The sequence below is a fragment of the Pongo abelii genome, chromosome 2, assembly GCF_028885655.2.
Source record: "Pongo abelii isolate AG06213 chromosome 2, NHGRI_mPonAbe1-v2.0_pri, whole genome shotgun sequence".
Taxonomy (NCBI): domain Eukaryota; kingdom Metazoa; phylum Chordata; class Mammalia; order Primates; family Hominidae; genus Pongo; species Pongo abelii.
In genome coordinates this window covers 108,101,478-108,120,109 of record NC_085928.1, presented here as the reverse complement: position 1 = coordinate 108,120,109, position 18,632 = coordinate 108,101,478, and the positions used below count along the sequence as shown (strand labels likewise).

General features: G+C 43.6%; 1 protein-coding gene across 1 annotated transcript; it reads left to right on the top strand.

Annotated features, from left to right (window-relative positions):
• The first annotated feature begins 1,844 nt into the window (after positions 1 to 1,844).
• On the top strand, positions 1,845 to 8,870 carry CCR2 (C-C motif chemokine receptor 2). Its single transcript, XM_003779861.5, has 3 exons — positions 1,845 to 2,093; positions 5,401 to 6,392; positions 7,604 to 8,870. The coding sequence occupies exons 2-3, from the start codon at positions 5,452 to 5,454 to the stop codon at positions 7,785 to 7,787; spliced, it is 1,125 nt and encodes a 374-aa protein (XP_003779909.4). The 5' UTR covers positions 1,845 to 2,093; positions 5,401 to 5,451; the 3' UTR covers positions 7,788 to 8,870.
• The last annotated feature ends 9,762 nt before the right edge of the window (positions 8,871 to 18,632 follow it).

Below are 18,632 nucleotides of genomic sequence, written 5' to 3'. Positions count from 1 at the left end.
AGACCCTTCAAGTCTCAGCTCTTACTTAGCGCATGTACCAGGTCTTACACAGGACACATGGTTACAAGTGACTGAAATCTGGGCTGGGTGTGGGAGCTCACACCTGTAATCCCAGCCCTTCGAGGCTGAGACGGGCAGATTGCCTGAGCCCAGGAGTTCGAGACCAGCCCGGGCAACGTGACAAAACCCCGTCTCTACAAAAAATAGTCAGGCGTGGTGGCATGCACCTGTAGTCTCAGTTACTTGGGAGGCTGAGATGAGAGGATTGCTTGAGGTTGAGACTGCAGTGAAGCATGATCATGCCACCGCACTCCGGCCTAGGCAACAGAGCGAGATCTTGTCACAAAAGAAAGCAAAAACACAACACAATACAACAACAACAAAAACAAAAAAGCCAACTTCTTGAAATCTGGAAAGGACACCTGGACTGCACTGAGCATTTGATTGTTGTTGGCTCTAGCAGTGGATGCATCCTTCAACCTCTGGCACTCCGCAGGGCTCAGACTATTCTGTTCTGTTTGTTACCTGTGGAGTGCCTGCCAGACCCTGCTCTAGCTGCTTTAGATCCATTTACCCTCATAGACCCCCAGTCTTGTTATTCATATTTCATATTTGGGAAATGGAAACTTAGAAACTTGCCAAGTCCACAGCATGAGATCCTGCCTCCAGTGTCTGCTGGATTCCAGAAAGTGCCAGGGGCCAACTTACATGACACCATGTTCTGTACAATCTTAGGAATGCTCCTAGTATGATGTCCCCATTGCAGAATTTACATTTTCTTTTAACAAAACGTCTTTCCAAGGAGGAGCATTTAAAATAACTGAGGTTCTTCTTGCTAAGGACGTTCCTGACACAAGAGATAATTTAGCATTTCCTTTTCATTAGAAAGTTTGAAATCCTGTAATTTGTGACAATGTGGATGAACCTGGAGGATATTAGGTTAAGTGAAATAAGCCACACACAGATAGACAAATACCACGTGATCTCACTCTTATGTGGAATTTTTTTTAAAATAAATTGCTTAGCCGGGCATGATGGCACACACCTGTAATCCCAGCTACTCAGGAGGCTGAGGTGGGAGGATGGCTTGAGCTCGGAAGGTGGAGGTTGCAGTGAGCTGAGACTGTGCCACTGCACTCCAGTCTGGGTGACAGAATGAAACCCCATCTCAAAAAAAAATTTGCTATCTTAGAAACAGACAGTAGAGCAGTGGTTACCAGAGACTGGAGAGGAAAGAGGGGAGGTGAGAATGGGCAGCAGTTGATCAACGGGTACAAAGTGACCACAAGATAGGAGAAACAAGTGCTGGTGCTCTGCTCCACAGTAGGGTGACGGTAGTTAATAATGAATTCTATATATCTAAATAGCTAGAAGAGAGGATTTTCAATATCATTATTATTTCAAAAGAAATGCTAAATGTTTCAGAGGATAATATGTAATTACACTGATTTGATCATTACACAATGTATACATGTAGCAAAACATCACATTGTGTCCCATAAATATATACAATTATTATGTGAATTAAATTTAAAAAAATTTTGAAGTGTTATCTAAATGAAATTTCTAACCAGATTCTAAATCCATGATACCACTGAAACCAGCACACATGATCACAGTAAAACCTCATTATATTTCCTCCACTATCACCAACATCCTTTATTCTCTGGAAAATGAAACATTCTGTTGTGCTCATATCATGCAAATTATCACTAGTAGGAGAGCAGAGAGTGGAAGTGTTCCAGGTATAAAGACCCACAAGATAAAGAAGCTCAGAGTCGTTAGAAACGGGAGCAGATGTACAGGGTTTGCCTGACTCACACTCAAGGTTGCATAAGCAAGATTTCAAAATTAATCCTATTCTGGAGACCTCAACCCAATGTACAATGTTCCTGACTGGAAAAGAAGAACTATATTTTTCTGATTTTTTTTTTTCAAATCTTTACCATTAGTTGCCCTGTATCTCCGCCTTCTCTTTCTGCAGGAAACTTTATTTCCTACTTCTGCATTCCAAGTTTGTACCTCTAGATCTGTTTGGTTCAGTTGCTGAGAAGCCTGACATACCAGGACTGCCTGAGACAAGCCACAAGCTGGTGAGTTGTGGGCATTTTTTCCATTACTTTTTGATTCATAGGCTCAACGCATCTCAAAGCTGGAAACGCTGGGTCTGGTACACCCTGGGGAACTGCAAAGCCTGTGCACTTGGGGGGAATGATCAAGATGAGAGGCAGGGGTGGGGGTGGTATGTGCACCAGGAGATGTTAGAGAAACCCTGAGGAAGAGCAGGGTGCAGCAGGTGATGGTGGAGAGTGGGCAGCAAGCGAGGCCAGGACAGCCACTCTGCTCAGTCACCTGTCCACACACCCAGGGGCTCACTCTGCCCCTCTGAGCACCCAAGGATGTTAAAGAGCTGGAACTGTTCATCTAAATATGGGACCATCCAAGCTCTGAACCAAAATGTGTCCCTTGCCTCAACTCAGGAGATCCACAGAGGCAGAAGTGAGGAATTTATTTTCTGAAAGATAGATTTCTATCAGTTCTGGGTGACATGTCCTGACACTTGAAATGACACCTAGGACAGCACATTTCAGGCATCTAACTCATTGTTCACTGTAGTAGAAGCTACATGCTAGCCAGTTGTAAAAATGAAATTAAGTAATGTGTGCACAGCATTTAACATAGCACCTGAGCTTCAGGAGCACTCAATTAATGACCACAGTTGTGATTCTTTAGGCAGATGCATTTTTTTCTGACTTTGATCAGAGGTCTTATTTAGCTTCTCCAGATTTCAAGAATCTGGCTCAGTGATATGAAATACAAGACTTGTGAAAAGTGTCAATTGCAAGAGAAATGGAAGGATAAGGTATACAGGTGGGTGGAAAAGAAATTCACAGTCACTGCCAGAAAAAAAAATTCTTGAGAATCAAATCTTGATGATGTTAGGGCTTATAGTTCTTATTATAAAGAGTTTTATGTACTCATTCAGTGAACATTTATTGGTGCCTCCTTTAGCCAGGTACTATCATAAGAGCTGGAAATAGAAGCATAATCCAGTCCTTGATCTTGAGGAACATGCTGTGTGTAGCAGATAACATAATAAGTGCTTATCTAGATGCATGCAGTGTTATGTGATAAGAGTAATATGACAGAGGATACAGATTAGGCTTCACAGAGAAGGGGGATTTGAGCAGGAGGTATTAAAGGGTGAATAGGGGCTCACCAACCATTTTGGGCAGAGGGGCAAGGACCTGCAAAACCACTGAAGCATGAAGGAAATGGTGAGTTTAGGGGAAATGAAGAGAAGATGGCTGTGGCTGAAGCACAGAATTTGGGATTGGAGAAGGGACTGGAGGTAAGGCTGAGAAGAGGCAAACTCAGAAAAGATGTTGTGCTGGGCAGTCTGGACATTATCTTTGAAGCCCACCACATATAAGTCATAGGGCTACTGGAGGTTTTAAGCTAAGAGTGTCTATTCAATTTCAACTTAAGAGAAGATAGGTTGAGAGGGAACATGGCTTGAGATGAGCCATGAGCAAAGGAAAGACTACAACAAAGCCAGGAGTGAGGAGTATAAGAAGCAAGAAAGTGGCAGTTGAAAGCAGTGCAGAGGGGATGAATCTGAGAGGCATCTATGAGGTGGAACTCAAATGACATGATAATAATACAGGGCATTTCTCTGTGTCAGATGCTGTCCTAGGTCCTTACTCCATTGATCTTCACAGCAACTCAGCATAGTTAATATTTTATACGTAAAGAAATTGGCACTTGAAGGAGTAATTGGCCCCAGATTACACTGCCTATAAGGATTCGAATCCAGGTTTGTTTGGCTCCAAAAGCTGGCTCCTAATTTTCAAAAGGAGAGGGGACCCAGGGCAATGCCCAATTTTACTTCTTAGGCAATGGAGGAATCTACAAGTGGGAGGAGTTTTCAGGGGTGCCCCATTTGGGATGGGTTGAATTTGAGGTCCCTGCATGATACCCACTTTGCTCACTTCAGTGCCTAAAACTGAGTATGGTTCGTAGTAGGTGTTCAATAAGTGTTGATGCAGTGAATACATGCATGGGGAGATATGCAGCAGGCAATGGGAAATTCAACTCTGAGGCTTAGGAGAAAGCTGGAGCTTGAAGACAGAGCTTTAGAAAACAGTAGCATAAAAGGGAGGAGGAACCATGAGGTTAGACAATATGATTCAGGAAGAACTTTGTAGCAAGGATAAAGAGGCAAAAAATTAAAGAGGTGAGAGCTAAGTGTGGTGCCTGGGGAATCTTAAGGTGTGGGCATGGGGAGGAGATGCCAGCGAAGAACATGAATAAAAAGTGGTCGCACAGCCCCTCCCATCTGGAAGGCAGAAAGAATTGTAAATGGAGGAAGTTAGCAGAAGGATCAAATGCTCGAAGAGGGTGGAATTGGAATAAAACCAGGGCATTTGAAAAATTGGGTTGTCACTGCAATCTTAACAAGAGAAGTTTTGGCAGGATGATGGAAGCGGAAAGTTGAGAGAATCATCAGTTAGAACGTTTTTGACTTCAGAGAACAGAAAATGCAGTTCATAATGGCTTTAAAACGGGCTTGTTTTTCTCCCAGCAATTTGAGAGGCCAAGGCAGGTGCATCAGGAGGTCAAGAGATCGAGACCATCCTGGCCAACATGGTGAAACCCCCATCTCTACTAAAAATACAAAAATTAGCAGGGCATGGTGGTGCGCGCCTATAGTCCCAGCTACTTAGGAGGCTGAGGCAGGAGAATCGCTTGAACCCGGGAGGTGGAGGTTGCAGTGAGCTGAGATCATGGCCACTGCACTACAGCCTGGAGACACATCGAGACTCCATCTCAAAAAAAAAAAAAAAGAAAAAGAAAAAGAAGGCAAAAGATGAGTAGTTCAAGGTGGGTTTAGGACTCAGTGATATTAGGATTCCGCCTGGCTTCTCATGGTTCTCTGGGTCTTCCATTCATGGCACCATGCCCTCACTAGGCATGCTGCCAGAGCAGGAGGGGCAGGTGGAGGGTTCTCTTGTGTCTGTCTTATCAGGGAAGAAGACCTTTCTCAGAAGACCCCAGCAGACTCCCTTTTCATATTATGGTCCAGAAATGAGTCACAGACCTATGCACCACCTGCAAAGGAGCCAGAGAAAACAAATGCCCAGCGCTTTTAGCCTGAAAATGAGAATTGGGCTTGCTGGGGAAGACAAAGGGTGTTGGGAAATGGCTGTTGGGTAAATCATTGATGTCTGCTACTAGGAATGAAAGGCAAATCAGGAACTGGCAGACATACTTTCAGGGAGATGGCTGCAAAGGAGAGGCCAAAGACTGGGAAGTTGCTTACGTGGTGCCAGACTATTTGGAAAATCATGGATTGTGGTGTTTGTGTTGTGTGGTCATCATTTTGTTCTTTGTTTACAGAACAGAGAAAGTGGATTGAACAAGGACACATTTCCCCAGTACATCCACAACATGCTGTCCACATCTCGTTCTCGGTTTATCAGAAATACCAACGAGAGCAGTGAAGAAGTCACCACCTTTTTTGATTATGATTACGGTGCTCCCTGTCATAAATTTGACGTGAAGCAAATCGGGGCCCAACTCCTGCCTCCGCTCTACTCGCTGGTGTTCATCTTTGGTTTTGTGGGCAACATGCTGGTCGTCCTCATCTTAATAAACTGCAAAAAGCTGAAGTGCTTGACTGACATTTACCTGCTCAACCTGGCCATCTCTGATCTGCTTTTTCTTATTACTCTCCCATTGTGGGCTCACTCTGCTGCAAATGAGTGGGTCTTTGGGAATGCAATGTGCAAATTATTCACAGGGCTGTATCACATCGGTTATTTTGGCGGAATCTTCTTCATCATCCTCCTGACAATTGATAGATACCTGGCTATTGTCCATGCTGTGTTTGCTTTAAAAGCCAGGACGGTCACCTTTGGGGTGGTGACAAGTGTGATCACCTGGTTGGTGGCTGTGTTTGCTTCTGTCCCAGGAATCATCTTTACTAAATGCCAGGAAGAAGATTCTGTTTATGTCTGTGGCCCTTATTTTCCACGAGGATGGAATAATTTCCACACAATAATGAGGAACATTTTGGGACTGGTCCTGCCGCTGCTCATCATGGTCATCTGCTACTCGGGAATCCTGAAAACCCTACTTCGGTGTCGAAATGAGAAGAAGAGGCACAGGGCAGTGAGGGTCATCTTCACCATCATGATTGTTTACTTTCTCTTCTGGACTCCCTATAACATTGTGATTCTCCTGAACACCTTCCAGGAATTCTTCGGCCTGAGTAACTGTGAAAGCACCAGTCAACTGGACCAAGCCACGCAGGTGACAGAGACTCTTGGGATGACACACTGCTGCATCAATCCCATCATCTATGCCTTCGTTGGGGAGAAGTTCAGAAGGTATCTCTCGGTGTTCTTCCGAAAGCACATCACCAAGCGCTTCTGCAAACAATGTCCAGTTTTCTACAGGGAGACAGTGGATGGAGTGACTTCAACAAACACGCCTTCCACTGGGGAGCAGGAAGTCTCGGCTGGTTTATAAAATGAGGAGCAGTTTGACTGTTGTTTATAAAGAGAGATAACAATCTGTATATAACAACAAACTTCAAGGGTTTGTTGAACAATAGAAACCTGTAAAGCAGGTGCCCAGGAACCTCAGGGCTGTGTGTAGTAATACAGACTGTGTCACTCAATGCATATCCAACATGTACTCAGGGAATAATCTAGAAAAACTGTGGGTAGAGACTTTGACTCTCCAGAAAGCTCATCGCAGCTCCTGGAAAATGCCTCATTACCTTGTGCTAATCCTCTTTTTCTAGTCTTCATAATTTCTTCACTCAATCTCTGATTCTGTCAATGTCTTGAAATCAAGGGCCAGCTGGAGGTGAAGAAGAGAATGTGACAGGCACAGATGAATGGGAGTGAGGGATAGTGGGGTCAGGGCTGAGAGGAGAAGGAGGGAGACATGAGCATGGCTGAGCCTGGACAAAGACAAAGGTGAGCAAAGTGCTCACGCATTCAGCCAGGAGATGATACTGGTCCTTAGCCCCATCTGCCACCTGTATTTAACGTTGAAGGCTTCACCAGGTCAGGGAGAGTTTGGGAACTGCAATAACCTGGGAGTTTTGGTGGAGTCCGATGATTCTCTTTTGCATAAGTGCATGACACATTTTTGCTTTATTACAGTTTATCTATGGCCACCATGCACCCTACATTTGAAATCTATGAAATATCATGCTCCATTGTTCAGATGCTTCTTAGGCCACATCCCCCTGTCTAAAAATTCAGAAAATTTTTGTTTATAAAAGATGCATTATCTATGATATGCTAATATATGTATATGCCATATATATATATAGGCTCTTGCTTGATCTCTCCAGGAGGTAGTGATTAAGAGAAGGGGGTGGAGAATGATGAGTTCCTTCACCAGGAGCAAAGGACGGGGATCTTGTGGAACCACTGCAGAACTATTTCCAGAATCAACTAAGTGGAGAGCCAGGAAGGCTGCATCAGAACCCATTAAAGCTTCTTGTCTGGATCTGAGCTGGTTTGTTTTGTGGTTGCTTTTCCCTACCTTGCCACTCCCCTTGCTCTTCTCTGTTTCCCCACAGCCTTTTTCACATAGCTCTTGGCTGTAGGATTGCCCCACTCCAAAAACCAGTGTGTGGGGGTCCAGGAGTGAGACCAGGAAAGAATGTGAAAGAAACTACACAAGGACTCCTTGATGGTTGTGGAAAAGGAAAGTCAATTGGCAGAGCCCCTGATGCCAGTCTTCAGGGCAGAGAAGGACCCTAGAGACAGAAATGACAGATCTCTGCTTTGGAAACCACACGTCTGGCCTCACAGATGTGTGATTCACAGTGTGAATCTTGGTGTCTACGTTACCAGGCAGGAAGGCTGAGAGGAGAGAGACTCCAGCTGGATTGGAAAACAGTATTTTCCAAACTACTTTCCAGTTCCTCATTTTTGGATACAGGCATAGAGTTCAGACTTTTTTTAAATAGTAACAATAAAATTAAAGCTGAAAACTGCAACTTGTAAATGTGGTAAAGTGTTAGTTTGAGTTACTATCATGTCAAGCGTGAAAATGCTGTATTAGTCACAGAGATAATTCTAGCTTTGAGCTTAAGAATTTGGAGCAGGTGGTATGTTTGGGAGACTGCTGAGTCAACCCAATAGTTGTTGATTGGCAAGAGTTGGAAGTGTGTGATCTGTGGGCACATTAGCCTACGTGGATGCAGCATCTAAGTAATGATGTCATTCGAATCACAGTATATGCTCCATCGCTGTCATCCCAGCTGGATCTCCATTCTCTCAGACTTGCTGCCAAAAGCCTTTTGTGTTTTGTTTTGTATCATTATGAAGTCATGCGTTTAATCACATTTGAGTGTTTCAGTGCTTCGCAGATGTCCTTGTTGATGCTCATATTGTTCCCTATTTGGCCAGTGGGAACTCCTAAATCAAGTTGGCTTCTAATCAAAGCTTTTAAACCCTATTGGTAAAGAATGGAAGGTGGAGAAGCTCCCTGAAGTAAGCAAAGACTTTCCTCTTAGTCGAGCCAAGTTAAGAATGTTCTTATGTTGCCCAGTGTGTTTTTGATCTGATGCAAGCAAGAAACACTGGGCTTCTAGAACCAGGCAACTTGGGAACTAGACTCCCAAGCTGGACTATGGCTCTACTTTCAGGCCACATGGCTAAAGAAGGTTTCAGAAAGAAGTGGGGACAGAGCAGAACTTTCACCTTCATATATTTGTATTATCCTAATGAATGCACAAAATGTTAATTTGATGGTGATGAAATGTAAATACTGCTTTTAAAAACTATGATTTGGAAAATAAATCAATGCTATAACTATGTTGATAAAAGATTTAAAAACAACTGGCTGTTTTTTTACACTGTGGTGTGGAAGATTGTGTTTTGTTCACAACTTTTCACTTCTTCCCCTGTGTGATTACACACACCTGCCCTTGTGGTGTGACTTGCAGTGCACCCTACAGGCCACACACCCCATGCCCTCCACCACTGGCTCTGCTGCTGGAATGTGAGCAGAAGAGACATCTGCCTCATCCAAGCAGAGCCTCTTGCTCAGCCACAGGAAGGCCCATTCCAGATCACACCCCTCAGCCCGTGCACCCTGGCGAATGAGAAGACAGAGGGAGCTGCAGCCACATATAACATGAGCAAGAAGTCTGTGTTTGCTGTGATAAGCCACTGAGTTTTAGGGGTTGTTTGTTAAGAAGCACAAAAACCGATTAAGACATGTGTTATATAGTGACTTCATATATAGAATCTGGAAAACTATCCATTTACTTTCCATCATGGAATTCAACATGACAAGCACCCCGGAGGGTATACCTATGCCAGACTGGGTTGGAAACAGAAAGACAGATGTTAATGCCAGTGTCCTTTAGACCTCCAAGTCCAGGGCCAACTGCGGAGTGGGAGGGGTAGAGAAGGTCCTGTGCACAGTCACAGTGCGCTGTGCAGAGCAGGAACAGAGGCATCTGTGAAAAGTGCTGAGAGCCTGGAGGACAGAGTGACTAATGCAATGACAGTCTTGCATCATAGGAATAACAGCCACAGCAGGATTTTATTGCTGCCAAAGAAACTGCCATTTAAAAATTGGCAGCCATCTGGGAGGCTGAGGCAGGAGAATGGCATGAACCCAGGAGGCGGAGCTTGCAGTGAGCCGAGATCGGGCCACTGCACTCCAGCCTGGGCAACAGAGCCAGACTCCATCTCAAAAAAAAAAAAAAAAAATTGCCAGCCATCTCTCTTTCTAAAGTGGAATCCTCAAGTCTCCTTTATTCTGGGGACATTTGAGTAGGCTGTTCGAGTTAAGCAGGTGGAAGGTGGAAGGTCATCATTCTGAGGGATGAGTGTCTGAAGACTTTTTGGTAAGGAAGAGTATTGACATAGCCCACCCCATGCCATCCCCCTTGATCTGTGATATCCCCAGCAGTTGGGGAGGTTGGAGCATTTTGCAAAGAGGCCCCAAAGCCTCCAGAAATAAACCTTCAAGAGCCCATCCTTCCTTCCTCTTTTGTTTTTGCTCATTATGAAAACTTCCCTGACAAATTGAAAAGGCCTCAGGTGAGATTAGCCCGCAGGAAAAACCACCAAGGGCCACCCAGAGGGGCCACACTGTGACAGAAGAGGAGTATGGGCTGGTGAGCTGACTTCTGGAAGACAGTGCATGAATTGAGGGGAAGAGATTGGTTCCAGGCATGGGAGAAATGAGGCTGGAAATTTTTTCAGACATTGCCACTTCGGCACTCTGTGTGTGTGTGTGTGTGTGTGTGTGTGTGTATGTGTGTGTGTGTGTGAACAGAGCCCTGTAATGCAAGATGTGGCCTTGGCAGCCCCAGCCTGGAGCCACAGTGAGACGTGAGCCAAGGGTTATACTGGGAAAAACCTCTCCCTCCCAGCACCTGAAAGGCTCTGCAGGCCCAGCAGCTCAGCAAGCAAGGGTAAGGGCACAGACTAACATCTTATTTCACACTATCCCTTATAACACATCCTAATGTAATCAGCTCACAATATGAAATTATTTCATTTCTCTCCAATCATTGTTTCAATGGGGCCTTAGGGTCAACTGGCTTCTGGAGGGCCCTGCCTAGAGGAAGGGGTGCATTCTGTCCCTATGTCCCCTCCTGCTCCATCCTCCACAGCATGTGCCTAGCGGTCTACCTTGTGGGGAACTCTTGTACCTCCCTCTTCTAGGCATGGACTAGCATTGAGAAGTGGGAGAAGAGTGTTAGGAAAAAGGGCAAATATAGACATACCTTGTCTTATTGTGCTTTACAGATATTGTTTTTTGTTGTTGTTGTTGTTGTTTACAAATTGAAGGTTTGTGGCAACCCTGCCTCAAACAAGTCTATTGGTGCTGTTTTTCCAACAGCATGTGCTTGTTTTGCATGTCTGTGTCACATTTTGGTAATTCTCCCAATATTTCAAACTTTGTCATTATTTCTATATCTGTTATGGTAATCTGTGATCAGTGATCTTTGATGTCACTATTGTAGTTGTTCTGGGGCATCACGAAGTGCGCCCACGTAAGATGGCAAACAATCAATAAATGTTGTGTGTGTTCTGACTGCTCCACGGACTGCCTGTTCCTGAGACACAATAATATATATATAACAATAATATATATATATATATAGAGAGAGAGAGAGAGAGGCAGAGTCGCACTCCGATTGCCCAGGCTGGAGTGCAATGATGTGATTTCAGTTCACTGTAACCTCTGCCTCCCCAAGCTCAGGTGATTCTCCCACTTCAGCCTCCCAAGCTGGGACTACAGGTGTGCACCATCACACCCAGCTAATGTTTTTTTTTTTTTGTATTTTTAGGAGAGACCGGGTTTTGCCATGTTGCCTAGGCTGGCCTTGAACTCCTAGACTCAAACAATCCACCTGCCTCTGCCTCCCAAAGGGCTGGGATTACAGGCATGAGCCACTGTGCCCAGCCCAAGACACAATAAAATAGAAATTAAGCCAATTAATAACCCTACAATGGCCTCTAAGTGTTCAAGTGAAAGGAAAAGTCCCACGTCTCTCACTTTAAATCAAAATCTAGAAATGATTAAGCTTAGTAAGGAGGACATGTTGAAAGTCAAGGCCAAAAGCTCACCTCTTGCACCAGTTAGCCAAATTGCGACTTCACAAGAAAAGTTCTTGAAGGATATTTAAGCTCTACTCCAGGGAACACGCAAATGAAGAGAAAACAAAGCAGCCATATTGCTGATATGGAGAAAATTTGAGTAGTCTGGAGAAAAGATCCAACCAGCCACAACATTTCCTTAAGTCAGAGCCTAATCCAGAACAAGACTCTAACTCTCCTCAATGCTATGGAGGCTGAGAGAGGTGAGGAAGCTGCAGAAGAAAAGTTTGAAGCTAGCGGAGGTTGGTTTGTGAGGTTTAATGAAAGATAACATCTCCATAACGTAAAAATGCAAGATGAAGCAGCAAGTGCAAAGGGAGAAGCTGTGGCAAATTATTCAGAAAATCTAGATAAGATAATTGATGAAAGTGTCTACACTAAACAACAGATTTTCAATGTAGACAAAACAGTCTTATGTTGGAAGAAGATGCCATCCAGGACTTTCAGAGCTAGAGAGGAGATGTCAATGCAAGCTGCAAAGCTCCAAAGGACAGGCTGACTCTCTTTTCAGAGGTGAATGCAGCTGATGACTTTAAGTTGAAGTAAATGTTCATTTACTATTTTGAAAATCCTGGGATCATTAAGAATTATGCTAAATCTACTCTATCTGTGCTCCATAAATGGAACAATAAAGCCTGGATGACAACACATCTGTTTACAGCATGGTTTACTGAATATTTTAAGCCCACTATTGAGAACTATTGCTCAGAAAAAAAGATTCTTTTCAAAATATTACTGCTCTGCACCATGTCACTCAAGAGCTGTATTGGAGATGTACAAGAATATTCATGTTGTTTTCATCCCTGCTAACACAAACATCCATTCTGCAGTCCATGGACCAAGACTTTCAAGTCTTATTAAGAAATATATTTCATAAGGCTATTAAGAAATAGCTATATATATATATATATATATATATATATATATATATATATATAGCCTTATATAGTTTATATAGCTACCATTGATAGTGATTCCATTGATGGATCTGAGCAAAGCAAATTGAAAAGCTTCTGGAAAGTAGTCATTATTCCAGATGCCATTAGGAACATTTGTAATTCACGGGAGGAGGTCAAAATACCAACATTAACAGGAGTGTGAAAGACATTGATTCCAACCCCCATAGATGACTTTCAGCAGTTCACATCTTCAGTGGAGGAAGTCGCTGTAGATATGGTGGAAATAGCAAGAGAACTAGAACTAGAAGTGGAGCCTGAAGTTGTGACTGAATTGCCGCACTCTCATGATCAAACTTGAACGGATGAAGAGTTGCTTCTTACAGATGAGCAGTGAAAGTGGTCTCTTGAGATGGAATCTCCTCCTGGTGAAGATGCTGTGAACATGGTTAAAATGACAACAATCGATTTAGAATATTACATAAATTTAGTTAATAAAGCAGTGGCAGGGTTTGAGAGGATTGACTCCAATTTTTGAAAGAAGTGGGTAAAATGCTATCAAACAGCATCACATGGTATGGAGAAATCTTTTGTGAAGGGAAGAGTCGACCAAGGTGGCAAATTGCATTGTCATCTTATTTTAAGAAATTGCCACAGCCACCCCCAGCTTTAGCAACCACCATCCTGATCAGTAAGCAGCTATCAACATCAAAACAAGACCGCCATCCTCTTCAGCAAAAACACTATGACTTGCTGAAGGCTTAGATGATGGTTAGCATTTTTAGCAATAAAATATTTTTAATTAAGGTATGCACATTGGTTTTTTTGACATAATACTATTGCATACTTAATAGACTATAGTATAGGGTAAACATAACTTTTATATGCACTGGGAAACCAAAAAAGTTATTTTTGTGATATTTGCTTTATTGTGATGGTCTGAAACTGAACTCACAATCTCACCAAGGTGTGCCTGAACCTCTTTAGCTAACTGGCCACTGCCACAGTCCACTCCGTGTTGGTCAAGATGCCCCAGAGTGGCAGGCACACTGCGTGGTCACATCCAAGGGCCTAGAGATGGTGGGGGCTCCATATGGATCTAGACATATGAGATCTCTCTTTGATTTGACTTCTTCCAACCCACCATTTTCTGGGTGCTGGGCTCGTCTCACCCAGAAAGTAGGACCCAATGTGATAGTTCCTGCCCAGTTCCCTCCTGTGGTAGCCACTTGACCCAGGGGCACTCTTGATCCTTGCAGCCTCACTTACACACCCTATCTCTACCCCTATCACCTCTCTCCAATCCCCACTCCGCCTGCTCAGCTTGTCTGCTGCCCAGTGGGGGCCCCACCCATGCTGGCATCTCCTTTTGCAAGTCCCCATTCCTCATATGGTTTCTTCAGAGCCCCTTTCCTTGGCTTTGAGGAGAGATGCCCTCACTCGCTTCCCCACCAATCCTGCCCACTTCTACAGTACATTCGTTATCCTAATTGCCTCCATATACAGACTGGGGTGAGAGGAGTTGATGTGATGGGTGTGGATACAGCTGGTGCTGTCATCTTCTAGTAAGCCCTGGGAGAGGTGTCTGAGCCCAGGTGTCAGTGGTTTTCTTTGGAACTGTGAGTGCATAACACTTCTTTGCTTTCAGCCTTAGGCCATAGTTGCTAGTTCTGGGACAACCAGAAAAGTCCTACACAATCTCGTGTTATGGGCAGAGCTGAGTATAGAGCTCCAGGTATGATCTGACTCACTTAAGATCACAGTGAGTCTATTGTATTGTTGAACTGTTAGCTTAGACATCTGTACCTACATGGCACTAGCCTCACGCCTAGATACTGATCTGAAAGAAATCCCCTAAGTGCATAGAGAAGACTTCTCAGCCAAGCTAAGGGGCTCCCACCAGGTTTGAGCCTATCTAATGAATCCATGAGGTAGACAGCCTGCACGTGTCCACTTGGTTTGATGAATTGCACAAATCCCCATGGGGAATGTGGTCCATGGGCTGGGAAGTGGGTTACCCTGGGAAAGGTCTACAGGACAGAGGCAGGGATGGAGACAACAGCATGGTGAGTTCCCAACCCATCCACGATGATAGGTGTCTGAGGCAGAAGGTAAAGAGGCTGTCTCCTGGTGGGTGTCATAAGACTCAAGTGTCATTGCTGAGGCATGTGGTTAACAAAGCATGGCACTGGATGGGGGTGGATTCCTCCTATTTCTGTAAGGATCATGGGGACTCCCTGGCTCTCCTGGTAAAGGTGGCTCTGGGGACAGGAAGAGTGTCCTTCTTGACAGAGATGTCAGAGCACTGATGGTGACAATCAGTGTGACACTGCTCACATGACTGAACAATGGGAAGAGCCGGACTGTCTACTGAACAACGGGAAGAGCCCAACTGTCTAATGACGGAGCTCTGTTAAATATAGTTAAGGGTATTTTGTTGAATGAATGAAGCCAGACAGGAAAGAGGACAGTATCTGTAATCCATTTATAGAAGTTAAAGACAGGCTTATTTAATCTCTATGAAGACAGAGTGGTCTACCTCTGGGTGGAGCAAAAGGCGCCTTCTGAAGTGATAGGGATGTTCCTTATCATCTTGATCGGGAGTGATAGTTACATGCATTTATGCATATCAAAACTCAACAAGCTGTACCACTAAGTGTGTTCTCCCTCAATAAAAATAATAAAGAACTACACTTATAAAGAATTTTTTAATAATATAGGAAAATGTCTACACTATAATCTTTAGCTTAAAAAAAAAAAAAAAAAGAAGCCGCCTACAGAATGGTATATGCATGAGAACAATTAATCAAAAAGTGCATGGGAAAAGTCGGGATTGAAACATCATGTTTTAAAAGACATTGTTTTGATACTGTGAGAATGTACCTAAGTTTTTCCTTTTTTCTGTTTTTCCCAATTTTATACAATGAGCATGTGTCGGTTTTATAATTAGACATTTTGTTTGTTTGGTTTGGTTTTGAGACACAGCTTGCTGTCACCCAGGTTGGAGTGCAATGGCCCAATCTTGGTTCACTGCAACCTCCATCTCCTGGGTTCAAGAGATTCTCCCACTTCAGCCTCCTGAGTAGCTAGGACTATAAGGGCGCACCACCACACCCAGCTAATTTTGTGTATTTTTAGTAGAGATGGGGTTTCACCATGCTGGCCAGGTTGGTCTCAAACTCCTGACCTCAAGTTATCCACCCGCCTTGGCTTCCCAAAGTGCTGAGATTACAGGCATGAGCCACCGCACCTGGCCTAGACATTTGTTTTTAAAAATAAAAGATTCATTTGCTCTTTTTACAGCCCATCTCACTGTTGACTGATATTGACCAGGAGTCAACTCAGGCCCCAGGGATTTTCACAACAGCTGCTGTATGGCAGGGTTCCTGCTCACTGTGCTCATGTAGTTGGCCCTTGCACCCAAAGTGATTAATTAACATTCTCCCCATCCTGTTGATGATGCTCTGAAAATATGGTCCAGAAATGGTATGAGCAAGGAGACAGCAAAGCAATGCTTGGAACATAGGTGCAGTGACTAGACATGGAGCAGCTGTTTAAAGACAAAAAGGCCCCAAAAGGAGGGATGGCACAAAACACCCTCCAATATGGGCATGGAGTCTAGAGTGACAAAGTGATCAAAAGTTCATTTCCTATGGGGTGTCCTAATGTAATTAATAATAAAAAGAGAACAAGAGCCAAGCAAACTGAGAGGGACAAAGTAGAAAGAGTAGCAGACACCAAGCAACTAAGTCACAGCATGAATAAGCTGCTAGCTTGTTGTCATTATTGTATCCAGAACAACATTTCATTTAAATGCTGAAGAATTTCCCATGGGTCCCCACTTTTCTTGTGAACCTTTGGGCTGAACCCCCCTGTCCTGAGTGGTTACTAGAACACACCTCTGGACTAGAAACACAAAAGTGGAGTAACACACACTGCAAAGCTGGGCTTCCTTGTTTCAGCCTGTGAATCCTCACCTTGTTTCCCATCTAGCCTATACTTTTCAAACCAACTTGGCCATAGAATCATGTAGTATTTAGGGTGGAAGCTGCCCCAGGTCTAGCACGTCATTTAACAGAGGAGGAAATGGAAGCTTGGGCAGTGGAAGTATCTTGCCAAGGTCACACAGCAAGTCAGCAGCACAGTGTGTATGACTCTGAGCCTGCTCCACTAGCCCACATTGCCCTCTGGGGGTGAGTATGTCTTCACATCCTTCAATACCCTAATGACAGACACACAGAACATGGCAAAGCCTCAGCTCTGCATGGTGAAAGTAAGAACCAGCAATTGCCACAAACAGAAATACAGTGTTGGTCTGGCAGCCTCCAGGAGTTCTGCACAAGTGGATTACCAGTGAATACAAGGCTATCTTTCTAAAAACCAAAGTTGTATTTATGTTATCTATTTTCTATAAAATTTTATATTAATTTATTTGTTACCTATTTTTGAACTCTTTCAAAAGTACACTTTATATTTCCCTGCTTAAACAGTCCCCCAAGGGTGGGTGCCAGAAAGGCTCTACACTTGTTATCATTCCATCTCCACTACAGGCGTATTGAGTAAGTTTGTATTTGGGTTTTTTTAAAACCTCCACTCTACAGTTAAGAAAACTAAGGCAGAGAGCTTCAATAATTTGGTCAGATCCAAGTAGTAGTAATGAAGCTGGAGGTTAAACCCAGCAGCATGACTGCAGTTCTTAATCAATGCCTTTTGAATTGCACATATGGGATGAACTAGAACATTTTCTCAATGATTCACTGTCCTTGTTATGATATCAGTTACTGAGCTCTGTTGTAACACAGACATATGTCCCTATATGGGGCGGGGGTGTGGGTGTCTTGATTGCTGGGCTGTTTCTGTACTGTTCTGGCTTTTCCCAAGCAGTCATTTCTTTCTATTCTCCAAACACCAGCAATTAGCTTTACCTTTTCAGCTTCTAGTTTGCTGAAACTAATCTGCTATAGACAGAGACTTCAGTGAACCAATTTTATTGGGATTTAATCAAATAAACTCTCTCTGACAAAGAATTGCTGAAAGAGTAACTAAGAGTTTGATGTTTACTGAGTGCATAGTATGTGCTAGATGCTGGCCATGCATGCCTCATAGAATCCTCCCAACAACTCTTGAAATGACTGCTGTCATTCAGCCCAATACCCAGACGAGAAAGCTGAGGGTAAGACAGGTTTCAAGCTTGGCAGTCTGACTACAGAGGCCACTGGCTTAGCCCCTGGGTTAGGCTGCCTCTGTAGGATTGGGGGCACTTAATTTTGCTGTTTGGGTTCTCCTTTGCCTTCTTAGAGATCACAAGCCAAAGCTTTTTATTCTAGAGCCAAGGTCACGGAAGCCCAGGGGGCATCTTGTGGCTCAGGAGTAGCTCTCTGCTGTCTTCTCAGCTCTGCTGACAATACTTGAGATTTTCAGATGTCACCAACCACCAAGAGAGCTTGATATGACTGTATATAGTATAGTCATAAAGAACCTGAACTTGACCATATACTTCTGTCATGTGGAAAATTTCTCATAGCTCCAGATAGATTATATCTGGAGTGAAGAATCCTGCCACCTATGTATCTGGCATAGTGTGAGTCCTCATAAATGCTTACCGGTTTGAAGGGCAACAAAATAGTGAACAGAGTGAAAATCCCCACTAAGATCCTGGGTCCAGAAAAAGATGGGAAACCTGTTTAGCTCGCCCGTGAGCCCATAGTTAAAACTCTTTAGACAACAGGTTGTTTCCGTTTACAGAGAACAATAATATTGGGTGGTGAGCACTTGTGTGTGGGTTGGGGTGGGATAGGGGATACGGGGAGAGTGGAGAAAAAGGGGGCACAGGGTTAATGTGAAGTCCAGGATCCCCCTCTACACTTAAAGTTGGTTTAAGTTGGCTTTAATTAATAGCAACTCTTAAGATAATCAGAATTTTCTTAGCCTTTTAGCCTTACTGTTGAAAAGCCCTGTGATCTTGTACAAATCATTTGCTTCTTGGATAGTAATTTATTTTACTAAAATGTGGGCTTTTGACTAGATGAATGTAAATGTTCTTCTAGCTCTGATATCCTTTATTCTTTATATTTTCTAACAG